The sequence below is a fragment of the Salvia splendens genome, chromosome 5, assembly GCF_004379255.2.
Source record: "Salvia splendens isolate huo1 chromosome 5, SspV2, whole genome shotgun sequence".
Classification (NCBI taxonomy): Eukaryota; Viridiplantae; Streptophyta; class Magnoliopsida; order Lamiales; family Lamiaceae; genus Salvia; species Salvia splendens.
Window position 1 is genome coordinate 27,980,151 of NC_056036.1, and position 20,589 is coordinate 28,000,739.

Here is a 20,589-nt window from a genome sequence, read left to right on the forward strand (position 1 = left end):
TTCACATCAGTGTAGTAAAAACATGCTTAGAGTGATGTATTTACAAGAAACATTCTGAAAAAACGAAACATCATATTTACAAGAAATTCTATAGAACATGTGTACGTAGCCAATCTCAAAACTCGAATCAGTAGAAGTTATGCACTAGGAGTTTGAAAAATTTTAATGCGGATCTGGTAGCTCGGAATCACTTCAATCCGGTCTCGTGGCGCTTGCACAGCTCTACAATTCATTCGAGGAATTCAGCCGGAATAAATCATCAGGAGTCGATGGTGTTGATCGGAAATCGATGGAGGAATCTCTATCGCGATCGGTGGATATGCTTGACGCGTGCGACACCGTCAGAGAGGTGCTTCAGATGATGAGAGAGAACGTTCACGTGCTTCGATCGGCGATGTGGCGGAAGGGAACTGATTCCGGTTCCGTGGTGCAAAACGACGACGGATAGGTCGCTGGTTTCGAGGCGACGACGACGAGAAGGTTGAATCGCGAATTTTGCAGAAGAGAGAAGAGAGGTTGAATCGCGCGACGAGGTTTTTTCAAATGAGAGCATTTTACTTTCCACCCTAATTTTGTCTGTGAAGTGACCATTATACCCCGCCTTGTTATAGTGAAGTAAATTTGTGATAAGAGTGAACTTATTCTCCTTTAAATTCAAAAATCACATGTATTAATACTAGCCCTTGATTTTCTTGATCTTGTGGCTGTGATTTATTTTCTAATTGTGTAATTAATGGGCACTTACCCTAGATCACTAATATATATATATATATATATATATATATAAATGAGACTCGTAATGCTAACTTTTAACCCATTTTTTTTATATTTCTTAAAACTCGTGCATACTTTAAATGTACCGTTAATGTGGTGGGACGGATGTAGTATTTTTTGCAAGCACTGGCATTATATATTAGCCATCAGATCTCAGTTTCCTTTCAGCTGATTGCAGCAAATCCATCTCATCTCTCTCCAACCGCTCCTCGTGCTCTCATCGATTGGAAAAATCGGTACGTAACTTTCCAGATCCAATTCCATATTCTCCACATTTCAATCGCGAAGATTATGTAATTTTCGTTGTTTCATTTCGTATTTTGATGTTTTTTGCGCATCACATCTGCTTGAATTTGTTCGTGTCATTGATACGGCTTAGCTGTTGGAGTAGTTGATCGTTTTGAATGCCACTTGTTTGTGTCGGTGTTTCGATGGGTCTGAATTTTGGTTCTGAGTTGATTCAGTTTTGTACGTGGTGATCCAATTTTAATACTCTAAATTAATGGCAGTTAGCGGTTGATTTTATTTTTGATAAGCTCTTTGCATGAGCGAGGATGTACTGTGATGATCTAGATCAGACTGGTTGCTAGAGCCTCTAGTTGGCAAGCGATTAGATTCTAGGGCCCGTGTCAGACTTGTGGAGTGGAAATGAGCTTGCCTCAGCATCTTAGAAACAGAAATTTAGTTTCATTGTATTGAGTTACCTTGGTTGGTTATCAACCGATGGAAAGATGAGATCAGTTTACTGATCGGGAAGAAATTAAAGGAGACTGCAGTTTAGTGGTGTTGACTACTTGACTTTGATGTGTGGTATAGATTGAATGAAGTCTGCAGTTGATAAGTTGTAGGGGCGGCATAGCTTGTATAGTATCATTTGTGTAATGTGTATGAAGAGAGGTTGAATTGTGTATGAAAGTTAGAGTTTAGCATCCACAGCTTACTGCTACTGAATGCAGTTGCGTCAGTCAGCAGCTGATAACATTTTCTAATTTGGTTGGCAATATTGTGGATTTTTCAGGTTAAGTATGGGTGCTGAAAATAATGTTGATATGGAGGAGGGAACTCTGGAGATTGGAATGGGTATATTGTCTTGCAACTTACTTGTTCACATGAATGTATCTGCTCATGTGGCCATTCCTTCGGTTTCAGCTTTTCACCATTTTATTGGTTTCTTATTTTTTATTTATATATGTGACATAAGAATGTATGAAATGAAATCGTCACTAAGACCACTATCTTTTGATACAAAACAATATGGGTGCCGAGGGGAATGTTTTAAAGGCTTTATGATTTCCTTGATCTCTTAGTCTAAAGAAACATTGCTGATAGAAACATTTAGCTTTCCAACTATCAGAGTATTGAACTATTTTCTTTATAAAATAATTGGGGTTTCTTAGCAAACCCACCCCTCTGAATCTTCTCAATGCACCCAAGTTATGTTCACCTGGGGAAGCTTGCCTTACAACTATTTGATTTAAGTTCATTAATATTTGATTCTGTTGGATCTGTTCTCGGCATGTTTGCAGAATACAGAACTGTATCTGGAGTTGCTGGACCCCTTGTCATCCTCGACAAAGTGAAGGTAAATGTTGTGTTGCCTTGTCATATTTCTTCCTCATATGGCATCATTTTCACATGCATATCTTGGTCCAAAGTTTTAGGTCATGGAACAGGATTTATTTATATGTCTTTCTGAAACCATGCCAGGGACCCAAGTACCAGGAAATTGTTAACATTCGCCTAGGAGATGGAACAACTCGACGCGGGCAAGTATTAGAGGTTGATGGAGAGAAGGCTGTTGTTCAGGTGATCATAGCCTCTAGTTTTGATAATTTAGGGTTTCGTTCTTTGATTAGATGACTAATAGTATATTTTTTTATATCTATACTAGTTCTGTATCTTTGAACTTTGTGCTTCATTGTGGAAAAAAAAAATTCTCTTTTTGGCTTCTTCAAACTCTGTTAGTGTTATAAATTAATGACAAATGGTTAGTTCCTTCTAAAAGAATCATATTCGAACTGCTAGCATTTATAGTTCACAAACATCAATACTTACACTATAGTTATTTACCTTTGAGGAGGCTCATCACATACTATTTTGTTTCTTGTTCATTAGGTTTTTGAAGGAACTTCTGGAATTGATAACAAATATACAACAGTCCAGTTTACCGGCGAGGTACGGTTATTCTCAATTTTATTTAAAACTTTTTCTCTCAGAAAGTCTTTTATTGTCTCCTTTCTTGAATTATTAGCATCCTGTCATTTTTCTGGATGAGGAGTGCAAAAATCCTAACTCCTTAAATTATTTATTTCTTTGACGTTAAACTCAGGTGTCATAAAAACTCTACTACATCTTATTTGCAGGTTCTAAAGACACCAGTCTCGTTGGACATGCTTGGCCGTATCTTTAATGGTTCTGGGAAACCCATTGACAATGGCCCTCCTATTCTTCCTGAGGCTTACTTGGATATATCTGGCAAGTGTGCATCGAATATAGTTACCACTATGCATATATGCCATGTGGCAATAACTCATACGTTAATGTATTTTTTTAACTTGTTTCTGCAGGGAGTTCAATCAATCCTAGTGAGAGAACTTATCCTGAAGAAATGATTCAGACTGGAATTTCCACTATTGATGTCATGAACTCAATTGCTCGTGGACAGAAAATTCCTCTTTTTTCTGCTGCTGGTCTTCCCCACAATGAAATTGCTGCTCAGATCTGTCGTCAGGCTGGTCTCGTCAAACGATTGGAGAAATCTGATAATCTTCTTGAGGTACTTTGGGGAAAATTACAGCTTAATTCACTTTGTTAAAATTAAAAAAGCGCCAGTTGATTCCTTTGTTACAGCATTGTTCTCATGATCTACTCTGTTAAATTAAAAAAGCGCCAGGTGATTCCTTTGTTACAGCATTGTTCTCATGATCTATTCTGTCATGCAGGGTGGCGAGGAGGACAATTTTGCCATTGTCTTTGCTGCTATGGGAGTGAACATGGAGACAGCTCAGTTCTTCAAACGTGATTTCGAGGAAAATGGATCTATGGAGAGAGTGACTCTTTTCCTTAACTTGGTGAGTAATGTGACCTCCTTGTTTGGAATTGATTAGTTTTTTTTTTTGCAAAATCATCGATGAAGATTCTTCATATATTTTCCTAATACTACCGTTTCTGCAGGCCAACGATCCAACTATAGAACGCATAATTACACCCCGTATTGCCCTGACAACTGCAGAATATTTAGCATATGAATGCGGAAAGCATGTTCTTGTCATATTGACAGATATGAGCTCCTATGCTGATGCTCTTCGTGAGGTAACTCCTGAAAAAAACAGCTAGATTTGTCTGCATGATCAAGTCTCATATTCTATAGTTATGGCATAGTAGATATAAAACATTAACTAACAATAAATAGTTACAACAGTTCCGTCTGATAGATTAGGAGAAATCTTACCTATTTTTTTTTAATTTTGATTTTCATAATCTGATTAAAAGAATCAAAATTCAAATATTAACTTACATTTTTTATAGGACAAATTGCATGTAAAGTCATGAACTTTCAAAATATTTTGGTTTTTCACATGAACTTTAAAATGTTGCATGAAAAGTCATGAACTTTATCGGACTGTGTAAATTTCCCATGCGACCGACCCGATAGATTTCCGACCCAATTACTTATCCTATGTGGCGCGCTGGAGGCGTGACTTGGCAAAAGTCCACTAATTCTGATTGTTTATCTTCTATCTTTGCAATCTCCGACCTTGGACTTATTATTACAAACATACAAGTAGCATAAATGAAAACATACAAATTGAATTCAGCATACAAATCGACATAAACATACAAATCGAATTCCACAAATCTAATTCAGCATAAAAGTAGCATTAATTCCACAATTCGAATTGAACCCTAAATTTGTCATTTGCCAAGTCACGCCTCCGGCGCGCCATGTAGGATAAGTTTGTGTCAGAAATCTGTCGGGTTGGGCCAGATGGGAAATTTACACAGTCCGGTAAAGTTCATGACTTTTCATGCAACATTTAAAATTCGCGGGAAAAACCAAACAATTGTAAAAGTTCAAGACTTTACAGGCAATTTGCTCTTTTTTATACATCTCACGAAAAAATTGGGGGTTTTTTTTAAATGATGATTGTCCTTAATTTTAACTGCTGATTTGAAGTTTAACATGTCTCTGTTATATTTAAACATTTCTAATTAGGTGGCTACCGTGCAACTGTTCTCATTTCTGTTATTTCTAGCTTGGACTTGATATTTATGTCAATTTTATGTTTTTATAAATAATGAGCGTGACAGATTAAGTGATTAACTATCCCCTTTTAGGTGTCTGCTGCTCGAGAGGAAGTGCCTGGAAGACGTGGATATCCAGGTTACATGTACACTGATCTGGCAACCATCTATGAACGAGCTGGACGTATTGAAGGGCGCAAAGGATCCATCACCCAAATTCCTATTTTGACCATGCCCAATGATGGTAACACATGCCAACATTTAACATTAGCTACCTGATGGTCTTCTTTATACATATACATGTGTGTGTATTTATTATCATCATTAGTATATTTTCAGGCTAACCCTATTTTGATCTTTTGCTCATTGAAATTGTTCAGATATTACACATCCAACTCCAGATCTTACAGGTTATATTACTGAGGGGCAGATATACATTGACAGACAACTTTACAATAGGCAGGTAAACACAAGGAGTTAGTCTTTCTCTGGTTGATCATATACAAGCAATTACACCACAATTTGCTCAAGTCTGGACTTAAGGGTTACTAGTGCAAATTTGTGGAGATTCTTTTTGTTCATAAAGCTGGTTAACATAATCTAGTGAATTACTGTTTCATTTGTCACTTTCTAAATGATCAGACTCTTCTCAAAATGCTATACTCTGTTAACATGTGTAATCAGTGGGCTACTTACGTTACAAAGGAAAGCATTTCTTGGCTGAATAAATTTTCTCATCTGTCAGATATACCCTCCAATCAATGTCCTGCCATCATTGTCTCGTCTAATGAAGGTTAGCTGATAAAATAAAATGCAGTGTATTTGGTTTTGTTATTTCTGGAGAAAGATAGTCCAGTTTTCATGTTTTACAATGCCGCTCCATTACTTTTGCAGAGTGCTATTGGTGAGGGTATGACTCGTAGGGATCACTCCGACGTGTCTAACCAGGTTGGATTTCTATTTCATCATAAAAGTTGTTAAAACGATTTGCTCAAGCAATTTACCTTTTTCTTTTGTATCTGGCTAAAAATCTTAATTTTCATATGCTTAGCTCTATGCAAACTATGCCATCGGAAAGGATGTTCAAGCAATGAAAGCCGTGGTCGGAGAAGAAGCACTTTCCTCAGAAGATCTGGTCTGTCATATCCATGTTTGTACATAAAACAATCACAGCAACATAAGTTAAAACAAATACACTTACCAAAATTGTGTGAACATGCAGCTATATCTCGAGTTCCTTGATAAATTTGAGAAGAAGTTTGTTGCTCAGGGGGCGTATGACACCCGCAATATCTTTCAGTCGCTCGATCTGGCATGGACACTTCTCCGGATCTTCCCCCGAGAACTGCTCCATCGTATCCCAGCAAAGACGCTTGACCAATACTACAGCAGGGATGCGTCCAACTGAGAGGGAAGAGAGGAAAATTTGGAATCTTAGTTTCTGCAAACACTGTGATATATTGTTTGGTGTATATTATGTTGGGTGGTTTTATATCCTCCTCTAGCTCCTTCGGAATAAGCATTGACGACGGTCCATGGAAGCGAACTCTCTCCGGCAGACGAAAGACTTACATTCATTGGTAAAGAGAAGCAGTTAGATCCGGTAATGAAGAGCATTTGCCTGCTTTTATATTTCAAATTCGAGAAACATTTTGTTGCTTAGACTATTTATTGCTTGCATTGTTTTCTCAAGTAAGGGGCTTCTTTTCAACTTTCAAATGCTACTGGACAATTTGGTGTTCTTTATCATTATCATTATTATTATTATTATTATTATTATTATTATTATTATTCATAAATAAGTGGAACTTTGCTTTCGTTCATCTATAACTATAAGCAGTGCAATTTCTTAAGCTTCCTTTATTTATCAACTAATTTAATGTGCCTATGTTTGACATTCATTAAAGCCATATGTTACGACCAACGATTTCACATATTTCCAAAAATTGTTTAACTCTTCTATCATGCACCCAAGCGCATAATAATAATGAGAGAACTCAATTAAGATAGGTTTCCAATTATATATAAGTGATGCAATCTATCATACAAAAACACACCCATCCTCAAGTCTATTTATTTAATCGGGAAGGCCTGATCTGAGAGACTCTTGGATGAATTGGTTGAGTTTCGCTGCCATTTCCACTCTCTCCCACCTCTGTTTCCGCTTCGTCTCCACCTCCGAGTGGCTAAGATCGAGCTGCGATAGGCACCGGGCGTAGAGCACAGGCTCCATCTCCACCAGCATCTCCTTCACATTCTGTGTCAGCTTTGCTCCAATGCCCTCTCACATTCTTCTCCATTCCTTCCACTACCACGGATAGCACCTCTTCTACTGCTTCTGCTTGCAACACCATCTTCCCAAACCGCTCGTTGTTCCACATGTAGAGCGCTCGTTCTGCAACCTGCAACGTGAGAGTTAGCCAAGATAGATAAAAATATTCCAGACTGCCATTGATGGAATTTGCCAAAGCCTCCAGGATAAAATATTCAACTAAACTACCCTAAAGAAATACTTCCTCCATTCCACAATAGGAGTCAAATTTAGTATGAGCACGTGTTGTAAAAAATGTAAATAATAATGGATTGAAAAAGTTAGTGGAATATGAGATCCACTTTTTTTTATATTAATTTTATTATAGAATGTGGTGAAGTGAGTTAGTGGAATGTTGGACTTATTTACCATTTATGGTTAAAATGAAATGTGACTCTTATTGTGGGACCGGGGGAGTACGATCCATGAGAATCTGTTTGATTCATGGAATTAGGATTCTATGAAATGTTTGGAGAATTCAATTTCATCGGGAAGGCATGGACCGTTTCTCATTGGCTTTAGTAGAAAGAGAAGTTTGATGAGCTTATCGCGCTACAGGCATAGCAACTAGGGCGATTCTGTCACGACCGCACTTCCTAAGGATAGAAAGCACGGTGGATCGCGACTAGTGGGGGAATTAAGAAGCGGGGAAGAAGGGGTAGCAATCAAGGATGTACGACATATAGATCAAAAGACGAAATTCCATTATCAAATCAAAGTTTCAAATCACGAAGTAACATAGTGTGAATGACATAGTTCAACAACTTAAAGAAAAAGTAAAAATTCTTAAGACTTAGAGTAGCGGAAGCAATTGAGAGTTTGACTACTACTATGTATGAGGACACAGTAGTAACCAGAACATTTATTCAATAAAAATCTTGGCTCATTGCTCAACATCCTCCGCCTCCCGTCCTCGCTCAACCTGCACATAGGGAAAACATATGCAGGGGTTGAGTACTTGATGCACCCAGTGAACTCATGCCCGAAATACATTTATCGTTTAAGTTATGTCAAGCCATCATTGAGTGAAACTCGGGTTTTACTTTAAAAGGCCGAGAAACACTAAAATCATTCCTTAAAATAGTGACTGCGCAGACAAACATCATCCTCCATCATATACCATACTTGAACCATCATGTGAAACGAGAATGTGGCCACAAACTCGATCACTGGACCAGCCGACCTAGAGGACGGCTCACGATCCCCATCAGTGCACTAGCTTAAGTAGGGCTTAGCCCCTAGTTAGACCCGAATTCGTTAACCATCAAAGTCTAGTAGAACTTTATTCTAGTAGACAAATCAGATAGGCAATTCAAAAACATAAAATACGGCATGACATAATATTTAAAACCACCCTTATTTCGCCATAAACATATCATTTCAAATAAAAGAGATTAAGTAATAAAGCTCACCTCAAAAGCTTAGAGTTGTCCTTAGTAGCTTCTCGTTCCGACCATAGCGGCTGTGCGAACCACCTTTTCAGAAAATACATAAAGTACCCATCAAATCTCGGTAACGAAGATATTTAGAATGCATGCACTCTAAGTAAAATCTTTTAATTCGTTTTCTCGGTTTTTCGTGCGTTTTTTTATTATTCGGCTGCCGCCCAAGGCGTCGCGTGCGACACCGGTTGGCCACTTGCGCTCGTTCTTTCCTCCGTTGGCTCCTCGTATTTTCCATGACATCGAAAAAGAATTCTAAAATTTAATCAAGCACATATTTAATTTATCGCAATTATTTCTCTGCGTAAATATTTTTTTTAGTTCGCACTTGGGGTAGTATTATCCGTCTTTCGAAATATTCTGGGATTTAATTAAATAATTTCCCGCGGTTTAATTTAATTGACGGCCCAAAGTTTTATTTACTTAGCCCACCTTATTCCTCCAATTAAATTTAGGAAGCCCCAAATAAAATTAAAGAGGCCCAACTAAAAAAGCCTCCCAATAAAAACAAGGCCCACAAAAAAAAAGAACAAAAGTGGCCCAACTATCACTCTACCCTCTCCACACCTCTCTCTCCCTATCTTTCTCTTCCTTCTCTCTCTCTCTCGCCGACGTAAACCAGCGGATTTCATCCAAATCTGTCGGTGTCTCTTCAATTCCTTCCACGCCGCCGTTCCTCCGTCACTACTGTCGCCGTCCGTTGCTGCTGGTGCCGGCTTCTCCAACGAATCCCGTCGCCTTTCAACTCAACTCCGACAAGCTCCACTTAAGCCGGCCGCTCGCCGTCGGCAACACGAGGCCGCTGCTGCAGGGAAGACGCGACGCCACCGCTGTCTCACCGGGAAGCCGCGACGCTACTGCCGTTTCACCGGGAAAACGCGACGCTGTTGTCGCCATCGAGCTCCTCTGCTCCAGCCGGCTTCACCAGCCACCGCCGACGTCCACAACGAGCCGTCGGTGGTCTGACAGCCCAGGGGCGTCCCCGCCGCCGACCCTAACAGCCCCGCACAAGCCCGAAAAAGCCTCGATTCCCTCCGGGCAGCCCCGTACTTAATCCGAACGTCCCGCAAGGTATGTTTTTATTACCAAGTTATGTTCTTTCGGACTTTCGATTACATACGGCGAGTGTTCGATTATGTTGATTGTTAAATTGTTTGAATTACTTGTGGAAGGTGAATTGTGAAATGATGTAGGAAATATATATGTACTAAAAATTCATGCTTTGGGGATTGAAAAGAGATTATACCTCAAGAAGGATTGAACTTGGTGGTGGAGGAGCAAGAATGGTAGAAGTTCCTACTTCCTTCTCTTTCGGCTCTCACTCTATCTCTCGGCCCTCTCTCTCAAATTTTTTTCTTTCTTGAAATGTTGAAGTAGAAGAGTAGTGGAAAGATGAATGAACATAAGTTATAACATGGGTGACTCTTGATTTTGTAGAATTAATTGTGGGAGGTGGAAGGTGAAGAAGTTGGAGATTGGAGGGTCTCCACTTGAAGAGGGCGTCGGCCATGAGGGAGAGGAAGAAGAAGAAAAGCTTCTTGGGCTTGCTCCCATTTGTTTGGAAAGAATTGGGCTCCTAATTAATTAAATGGTTTTGGGCTCAATTGGTTGTAAGCCCAAGTTGATAATATTATTAATTAGTTAGATTCTTAAATAGTTAGGGCCCAAGCCATTTTTTATATACTCATTGGACTCTAATTTAAATTGAGAAGTCCAAAAAATAAATATATACGTACTTTATATTCCCGCATTTCTTTCGATAATTAAAATTCACGGAAGCTTTATTAAATTTCGTTATCTTGTTCTTCACAAAGATTAATGCAAAAAAAAAAAAATCACCCCACGTCACAATTCATTTTTGGTGTTGTTCCAAATATAATTTCTTCGATCGTTCCTCGATTTTCGCGCGTCATCTTCCATAAAAATATTCATCTCCCACATCTCATTCATTATGCTAAAAAAAATAGCAATATCGTCACCATTACTTTAACGAGACATTCACACGTCTCCTAAAGTTCCATAATTACATAAAAAAAAACGTCCCAAAGTCACGTCGTCACATAAATACCATACTACATTCCAAAGCACGTTAACGCGAGGCATAGCATAAAATTTTATTAATTATCTCATGACATACTTTAGTTTCGTACTTAAAAGTACGGGTGTTAGAGATTCTGATGGATCGATGAAAGTGGATGCATAAGAGCAGTGTGATATTAAAGAGAGAATACCATAATGCTCAGAGCTTCTACGCCTGTACCTGGAATCAAGTTCAAGAAGAGATTTCAGAGTGTTCGCTTTCATCTTCTTCGACTTTGGGCTATTCCGGTGAACGCCCATTCTATTCTTTTCTATCTCAACGCAGTGGCGGAGACGGAGAAGACAGCGTTTGATGCTTCACCTGAAAAATAAGATAACACATAACACAAATAGAGAGAGCAGTGCAAAAGTATTGGAGAATCCGAAAATACTACAAAGAAAAGCTTTCTTTTTTTGTGGCATAGTTATTTTAAGGTTTCTTTGGGACTAAGACATTGTGGGGCATCACAGACAAAAACACAAATGATATGTGGATTAAAGCTCAAAATCATATTTTCACTTCGGATAAGATGAATTTACAAAGATTGGCAAATTCAATGCAAAAAGAGGCCTGATGACAAAGCTGCCTCAGTACCATCTTATTGCACACATTCCTCTTTCTTCACTTCATGTATCATCATCATCATCTTTCGCTCTGTATCAGTGGAACGGAACAGAATCTTCAAGCAAGGCTGTAGAATGAGCCCTATCAGAGAGGCGACGAGGCTAATCACCATTACTTTCCGAAATATGAGCAAAGTTGGAGGCACACACTTGATGATCGCCCCAAATGTCCCGAGTGGAACTTTTGGATGATCGATTCAAGGCTAGAAACTCCATGATCATCCCAAAACAGTAGAGAAAGTTCTCCTGAAAGCTGAGCCACGAAAGCAGTGCAGAGAACATAATCCCAACGAGGGGCGTCCCATCCCTGGAACGACGCTACTCATTTCAGCCACAAATATCCCCATATTCGACACAGCAGAAGCCCCCATGCACCCACACCCCACCAAGAATGTTGCCAATACCCAGCACTCCACTCCTCCCGGTGCCCTCTAAAACAGTGCCCTCTACCGGGGTTATCCACCTCCCCAGCTAGAGAACGGCCACAACTCCCATAACCAAGAAAGGCATCTGAGCCCTAGCAAGATTGCCCTGTAGTTCATGAATGTCAATGCAACAGTCATCAGCGAGAACCGGGATGCCCGGCTTTAGATAGTCACAAAACAGAACAGGATATAGTGCATTATCAATGACTCTACTAAGCCACTTCATCCACCCCTGCTGCTGAAACCCCCAAACCACATAACCTCCATTTTCAGGAAACATTCAGCTGTCACCAATGCTTCTGGAACAAGAAACCCCACCAATGCTAGAAGAGGGCCAGCTGCTTGAACACTGTCTTCAACACCAAATGGCCCTCCTGATACCTCGTACAAGATCAGGAAAATGAGAGGTACGATCCAAACCTACCCACTTCATACATTTCTAATAAAATAAAATATTAAATTATGTAAAATGATGTATATTTTGAGTCATGTGACATTTCATACCTTTGGGGCATTTTTTATGCAAAATTATGATGAATAACGAATGTGATTACACCTTCTCATGTAAAGCCGGGGAACTATTGGTGTGCTAAACGCATAATTTAGGGACCATTTTGGTAGTAATTATAATTGATTCAATTAGCTCAGATAAGAATTGCATTAATATGTAGTTAATGTATTAAATGCATATGTAACTGGTTTAAATATTTTCACATAGTGAAGTAACTGTAATATTGTATTCATTTTATTGAAAAATTATTTAGTGCATCTTCTTATATTTGTGATATATTTTATCTAGTATTTTTTTTATATTATTACTCTTTTTTGAAAGTATAAAATACTCTATAATTATAAGTGTATATCAATAATGCAACTTCTGGACTGAATAATGCAACCTTTTCCTTAAATAATGCTAAATTGTACATTGCAATATATTTACATTGAATGCACGTAAAATTGCATGAGTAAGCACAAAGTTGCATCCAACTAACTTATATAGTACTCCCTCCGTCACATAATAAATGTTACATTTCCTCTTTAGAAAAAGCTCCCCTCACATTAATATAAATATACTATTTTCTCTCTTTATCTAACACACAAAACAACTATCTCCTAAAATTTCGTGTCATTTTTCAAGTGTGTCATCTCATCTATTATGGGACGGAAGGAGTACATTTTTTAAGAGAAAAATAACTTGTTCAAGTACATTATTTCTCACTAGACCATCCTCCACATCATCTAGTTTCTTCCCTCGTCTCCGTTGCTTAATAACTGTAGGTCGAATAAGATTAATCAAACTCTTGAACATATTTGACACAAATTAAGCCCATTCTAAAACAAATTAAGCAAAATAAACAGTATAATTCTAAAAAATATCAATAAGCAACAATTTAAACATATTAAGCACATTAATGGACAAATTAAGCACAATATTAAGGACATAATCAAATAGAATTTGGCGATAGCAGAATCAATGTGTCCCTCCAAAGAAGCAGAATGTTAAACAGCTTAAGCGTATTAAACAAAACCGTATGAAACGTAAAGTCAATGAATAGAAAGAGGAAATTAATCAAATGCTCAAACATATTAAGCATAAAGTCGAGTAGAATAAGCAAATTCTATCATCCTAATAGCAACATTAAACGGAAATTAAACATATTCTACAAACAACTTTAGTAGAGCAAAACAGATTATGCAAACCTAAGGCCAATACACTAAATTTCAACAAAATGAAGCACATTTCACATTAAATTATTCTCAAATAGTAGAATAAATTGGAGAGAAAATTGAAAGGTTTCAATTGAACTGGAGAGAGAGTTGAAAGGATAGATCGTGTATGGAATGACAGCTGAAATTCCACCACTTATTTTTCAGATGAGCAAACTAAAATAAGAAAATCCTCAAACAAATGAAGCAAAATTTAGCACAATATAAGCAATCTTTCAAACAAAACAAGCAAACTATTACGCAAAATTTTAAACAACTTAAGGAAATTCTTGCCCAAAATAAGCAATCTTTTGAACAAATTAAGAAAATTACCGCCCAAATTAAGTAATCTTTTCAACACGTTAAGCAAATTCTCACTCATAATAAGCAAGATTTCCAACAATTTAATCAAATTTTAGCCCAAATTAAGCAATCTTTTGAATAAATTAAGCAAAGTAACACAACATAAATGGCTTCACCAAGATGATAATTACATCCTAATAAAAACAATATAAAATGCAAATTAAGCATATTCAACAACTAGCTTCAGCAATAATCCATGACAATAGTATAATGCAACGAATATACTCTCTTTGTCTCATTTGAAAAAATCATAATAAATAGTTAAAATGGAGGAAAAGTAAAGTAACAGAGAGAATAATGTAGAAGAGAGTCTCTTCCATATTATTCTCTCTCTTCATGTATTTTCCTTCAACTTAAACTATTTATTATGATTTTTATAAAACACATGCGAAAAACGAAATGGGTCATCTTAACTGAGACGGGGGTAGGGTTGGAACGGTACGGTATACCGCGACGAAATGGCCATTCCGCATACCGTACCGTACCGTGCGGTATGACCAAAAACCATACCTTTACCGTACCGCTTTTGTCGGTATACCGCAATTGCTGTATACCGAAAAGTCGGTATACCAAAATTTAGATATCGTTACCGTACCGCTTTTGTCGGTATACCGTACCGTGATTTTCGGTATATACCGCAATTGCGGTATGATACGGTATAACGCGATATACCGCGGTATATACAAAATGCATACCTTTACCGTACCTAATACTGTCGGTACGGTATGATACCGTATGATACTGTACCAAAAAGTACGGTATACCGAAAATTTGATATTTTCGGTATTTTTTCGGTACGGTAAGTGCGGTATTTCGGTATATTTTCCTAGCACTAGACGGGGGAGTAGTAAATTAAGCCGACAATGGAGAATTAAAGCAATTACCCGCTACATACAACAAATGTTACTTTAAACGATTGGCCAAGTAAATTGAAGAAAATTCATCCATCATCGTTTACCCATTTCGCGAATTCCCTGAGCAAAAACGTCGACTGTACCAGCCATTTTGTCGCTTCTTGATGGATTAGTTTCTCACTTTGATTTTTGGTGGATGGAGATGTAGATTGCGGCTGCAATTTTCTAGGGTTCAAAAATTGAGAGGGTTTCCAGAGGGAGTAGGCTGAACTTGGAGAGATAGTTGAAAGGTTGGGGATGAGTTAATGTGAGAAGGGAGATCGTGGAATGACCGCTGAAATCTTGCGCTTCTAATACCTGAACTAACTTATTTATCCTTGCATGCATATTAAATGGTCCAAAATGCAATTCAAATTGATGAAATCCTAATCACACATCTCTATATCTAACAGTAAGGAATGGTAGGATGTTATATCTTACAAACTCTATAAGGAGTGTAGTACTCCCCATATATATATATATATATACATATACAATGTCTCTAAATTTTAAATTCAATAAAAAGAAATGATATGGATAAATTATGACAAATTTTACATGATTTTGAGTTTAATTCAAATAAATTTAATAGTATTCAATAAAAAATATTTTTCCTTAATTTTTTAGGTATCTAATTAATATTTTATATATTTGTTTTCTTAATATTCGTAGAATGATTAGTCTATAATTTATTTTACATGAATAATATTTATAATTTAAATTTCAATTTAAAATATCTAAAAAGTTTAGCTATGTATCTACATTTTTAACTACCCAAAAAAAATATGTGTTTCTCTTAACTCACCAAAGCGAAAATTATGTCTCTCATAATAATTTACTTGCATCGATTTTTTCCATATATTCATATAGAAAAAAAAATTGGCTACACAAAATATCTTACGGTTCAAAATTAAATTCTTCTGATATTATCTATGTTAGGATAGTTATGCGAAAAAAGGTAAAAATTACTCAAGTTATAGTGTATATTTCTTATTAAATTAAAATAACTGATTCACGGTAGTATAATATCAAATAGAATAAAAAAAAGTTGGCTACACTACCACACACATTATTATAGTTCCAATTATTTGCTAATTACAAAGTGTTAGCAATAATTAGAAGCAATTGAATAAATGTGTATGCCTTATCCGTAGCTTGCTTCAATTTACTTGGTTCGCTTGCTCCAAATTCCTCGCTGCAAGTATTCACATGGGTTAGAGCTGTTGAACCTTTGGTTTGGAGTGTGCTGATGTTAGGCCTATCTAGCTTCGGTATCAAGGGCTTGGCCTCTTTTAAGTTGGCCACGACATCACCAAAGTTCTCGATACAAGTGTCGATTTTATCTTTGTTGCTAGGGTTGGATACTGACTTTGCCACGTTGATGGAGGCTAGTGTGGCAGACAAGGAATTGCCAAGCCCGATCCTAGCCAAGCCTCGAGCATCAGCACCCTTTGATCGAGGGTCAGATCTCCGTGCTTGGTTGCATAGGGAGAGATTGTTGGATTTGGTACAAAAATCACCTATTAAATCAGCATGGCATTGGCTTAAAAAGGCTAGAGACAAAAAGATTATGCTAGAATAAGATATATTTTTTTGCTCTTTATTATTGCTATTTTGTATGTGAGTTTCAATTTTTGTGAATTATTTGATTTGAATGGGTCTATTTATAATCGAGAAATCAACACAATAAATTGTGTATTATTCGAATTTACATAAATTCTAGTAATATATTGGATTTATGTTGATGGGATCCTTTGTAGAATGAAATGAAATATTATTGCGACGTTACATTGAAATATATTGATAGGGAATCTATTTCATAAATGTAGAGACCGCAAAAATAAATTTGTTGAGATTTGCATTGAATGAAGGAAAGAGCTATGCACAACGATTCACAAATAAAGGGATGCTTTTTGTGAAATGAAAAAGGGTGCGAGGTTCGTGGTCATAATTCACGTACTCTTTCCAATTTAACAAATTTTCAATCTTTTACTCTTTATTTGCACAAAACTTCCTCCGTCCGCCATTACGAGTCCCACTTCTTGGCGGCACGGGTATTAAGAACTGTTAAGAAAAGTGGGTGAAAAAATTAATGGAATATGAGTCACACTTATACATATCAGTTTTAAATGAAATGTGAGTGAATTGAGTTAGTGGAATGTGGGACCCTATTATCATTTATGATAAAGTTGAACATACACCTTTTCTCAGATGGACTAAAATGGATAAACGGGACTCCTATTTGCGGACGAATGGAGTATATTCTGATAAAAATAAATATTACTGTAAGGTGATATGGGATTTTCATCCGATGTCAAGCCCAACAAAAGAAACTTATCAAATTAAAATATTTTGGTTAATAAGGAAAATGATTACAAAAAAGATACAAATAAAATAATACGGGGAGCACTTGGGTGCATCCTCAATTAGATTCACAACGTACTTCCATCCCTGTGTTTGACGTGGCATGTAAGCAGCACGTAACATGCAACATAGTGAACACAACCATGCAATGTATATTTGTGGAAGTGGTAGATGGGTTTCCGCAGATTACATTATTATAGACAGATTGTATTATAGTTATAGACATATAACATTATATATTGTTGATTTTTGCAATATAAACATAAATTATCTACAATGCATATAAAATTGTATATAAATGGAATCTGTTGAAACATATAATGTAAATTAAACAGTCCATGCCTACGATGCAGAACTTAAGAATCTATAATGCAATCTGCCTGCCTATAACTATCATGCAATCTGCTGAAATCTATCTACAACTTCCATAAATATATATTGCATGGCAGTGTTTACAATGTTGTATGGTGCGTGCCACATGGCAACACGAGGTTGGAAGTATATTAGGACTTTAAAACTAGTAATTTTTTTCAGAAAAGGAAATAATAGAAAATAATATAAAAATTAAAGCATGTAAACCGCCCATTATCTAGGAAAGAAAACATGAGCGTAAATAATTAACTACATGACAAAAAGAAAATGCTAGTGCAAAAAAAAAGGTGCACAAATTCTTAACGAGTTTCCACTGGACACCAATTCTTTATACATGAGTACTAAAAATAGCAATGTATTGTTTTTTTATACGGTTGTACTATCAGAAAATATCATTTGAGACGTTCAACCTTTAAAAAAAATATCATATCCATTACTCCTTCCGTTCCTTGTTAATAGAAATATTTCGTTTCGATACGAAGTTTAAGAATAACGTGTTAAATAGATGGTGAAAAAGTAAGAGAGAATAAAGTAAGAGAGATAAATAGAGAATAAAGTAAAAAAGAGAATTACGTTTTGCCAAAAATAGAAATGACTCAATTAACTTGAAACTTCCCGAAATAGAAAAATGACTCTATTAACATGGAACGTTGGGAGTACTAGAGAGGGATAAAGAAAATATTATATCCAAAACCTAGATACCTAATTTTATGGATGTCTAAAAATGCCCTTCATGCCTTGAGGGTATTTTTAGTGCAAAATTGTGATAAATAGTGAAAAAGTATTACGAATGTGATTGCGTCTTAGTCCAGGGACTACATACGATATTTTTAAAGTCCTGGATCTATTGGGTTCAAAAACCAAAGTTTAGAGACCAGTAGTTATTATTGATTTAACTAGTTCAAATAGGAATTGCATTAATATGTAATGAATGTTTTATATGCATAGGTAATTGGCTTATTGTAATATTGTATTCATTTTATTGAAAAATTATTTAGTGCATCTCCATATATTTGTGATGTGATCATATAATTTATAGTATTAGTTTTTTGATAATATTACTCTTTTTTGAAAGTATAAAAATACTCTAAAACTATAAGTCTAATTGTGACATGTAATAAATGTAATTCTCTATTAACAAAAGGAACAAAGATTTTTTTTCTCAAAAGGAATATAGATAAGTATATATGAAATGTACATTTACACATATAATATCTCTAAATTTTAAATTCAATTGACCTAAACTACAAACTACTTTTGTTATTACTTTTATTTTAGTCCAATAAAAAGAAATGATATGGATAAATTATGAAAAAATTACATGATTTCGAGTTTGATTCGAAATAATTGAATAGGATTCAATAAAAAATATTTTTTCTTTAATTTTTTATGTATCTAATTAATATATTTTATATTTGTTTTCTTAATACTTGTAGAATGATTAGTATATAATTTATTTTACATGAATTAATATTTATAATTTAAATTTCAATGTAAAATAATTAAAAAGTTTAACTATGTATGTACATTTTTAACCACCCAATCAAAATATGTGTTTCTCTTAACCCAACAAAGCGAAAATGATGTCTCATAATAATTTACTTGCATCGATTTTTTCCAAATATTCATACAGAAAAAAAAGTTGGCTATACAAAATATCTTACGGTACAAAGTAAAATTCTTCTGAGAGTATCTATGTTAGGATAGTTATGCGAAAAAGGTAAAAATTACTCAAGCGATAGTGTATATTTCTTATTAAATTAAATTCATTGTAGTATAATATCAAATTGATTAAAAAGTGGGCTACACTACCACACACATTATTATAGTTCCAATTATTTGCTATTTACAAAGTGGTAGCAATAATCAGAAGCAATTGAATAAATGCGTATGCCTTATCCGTTGCTTACTTCAATTTACTTGGTTCGCTTGCTCCAAATTCCTCGCTGCAAGTCTGTTAGGAATTCTTGTATTCATCTAATGAGCGCAGCGAAAATTGCATACAAGAATAACAGATCTAGATTCATAATCATATTGCAAGTTGAACACGTAATACACAACGGAACTAAATCTTACTTGTTGTGTTGTTTTCTTCTACGATTGTGTCCTGCAAGTTGAATCCACTACTATCGAGGTCCACGTGTATTCTGATCCGATGCAGGAACAATTCCTCGGTACAATCGTTCTATAGAGAAAGCTAGGAAATCTCTTATGAACGTAGCGCCGTTTTTCTCTCTTAGAGAATTAGGTTTTCTGTATTATGTTCTCTACAATAGAACATATATATAGTATAATAATTGTAACATTGGACCAAGCCCAATAGAATTATTTCCTATTAATCTAATCTAGCCCATTAATCTTTCAATCTCCCACTTGGACTAGCATTAGATATAATACACAGCTCTAACATTGTACCCTTGAGCAGATCAAAATACACATATAGTGTGACCCTTTAGGCCATTATTATCGACGACGATCTAATCGAAGTCTGCACAAAACTCCTAGACTGCGTTGGCAGCGTAGCTCGATATATGAAGGACGTTTACATGAATTCGGTAAACAAGCCTTTACACAAAGTTTATAGTAATATCCTTTCATTCACGAACCACCCGATTGAGCCTAAGATTTGTCATGTGTCATCCAAATAGCTCAATCACTTTATCTCATCTTTATTAAATGACCCATTCGATCATATTCAATTACTTTAATTGAATATATCTTTGCATTGGCCAATGACTTAATGGTCAAGTAATATAGAGAATTTGAGTGTTCTCTCGAAATTCTAATCGAGGAATGAATCTCATTCTTGGCTCAACTACCATTTCCATTTATCTTATGATGTACCCAACACAAGTCCGTGTCTTAATCCTCCGAGGGGAGGCAAAGCGTTGTACAAGGTCAAAGCACACCACTCAACAAACAAAATGTGTAATGACCTTACATACTTCATGTACTAATAAACTGTAGACACTCAACAAAACAGTTTAATA

At 36.0% G+C, this 20,589-nt stretch overlaps 1 protein-coding gene and 1 long non-coding RNA gene across 3 annotated transcripts; one reads left to right on the forward strand and one right to left on the reverse strand.

Moving 5' to 3' along the window:
• Positions 1-911: 911 nt before the first annotated feature.
• On the forward strand, positions 912-6,810 carry LOC121805296 (V-type proton ATPase subunit B 2). Of its 2 annotated transcripts, none has more exons than XR_006051448.1 (15): positions 912-1,010; positions 1,793-1,854; positions 2,301-2,356; positions 2,482-2,580; positions 2,890-2,949; positions 3,138-3,249; positions 3,342-3,550; positions 3,717-3,845; positions 3,949-4,086; positions 5,113-5,263; positions 5,400-5,482; positions 5,704-5,812; positions 5,914-5,967; positions 6,071-6,154; positions 6,242-6,299. XR_006051448.1 is itself a non-coding variant. In XM_042205102.1 (15 exons), the coding sequence occupies exons 2-15, from the start codon at positions 1,800-1,802 to the stop codon at positions 6,425-6,427; spliced, it is 1,464 nt and encodes a 487-aa protein (XP_042061036.1). In that variant the 5' UTR covers positions 912-1,010; positions 1,793-1,799; the 3' UTR covers positions 6,428-6,810. The 2 variants fall into 2 exon arrangements, 1 of the variants encoding a protein (XP_042061036.1); XM_042205102.1 differs by having other exon boundaries at positions 5,765-5,812; positions 6,242-6,810.
• Positions 6,811-11,325: 4,515 nt separating this feature from the next.
• Positions 11,326-15,144, reverse strand: LOC121802634. Its single transcript, XR_006050825.1, has 2 exons — positions 14,929-15,144; positions 11,326-13,172 (listed from the first exon to the last, which is right to left on the reverse strand). It is a non-coding gene; the product is annotated as an uncharacterized LOC121802634 (long non-coding RNA).
• Between the last annotated feature and the right edge of the window lie 5,445 nt (positions 15,145-20,589).

Coding starts and splice junctions, on each gene's coding strand:
- LOC121805296 (XM_042205102.1), top strand. CDS start 1,800: ATGGGTGCTGAAAATAATGTTGATATGGAGGAGGGAACTCTGGAGATT. Junction 2,950..3,137: donor CAGTCCAGTTTACCGGCGAG/GTACGGTTATTC, acceptor TCTTATTTGCAG/GTTCTAAAGACACCAGTCTC. Junction 5,968..6,070: donor ACTCCGACGTGTCTAACCAG/GTTGGATTTCTA, acceptor TCATATGCTTAG/CTCTATGCAAACTATGCCAT.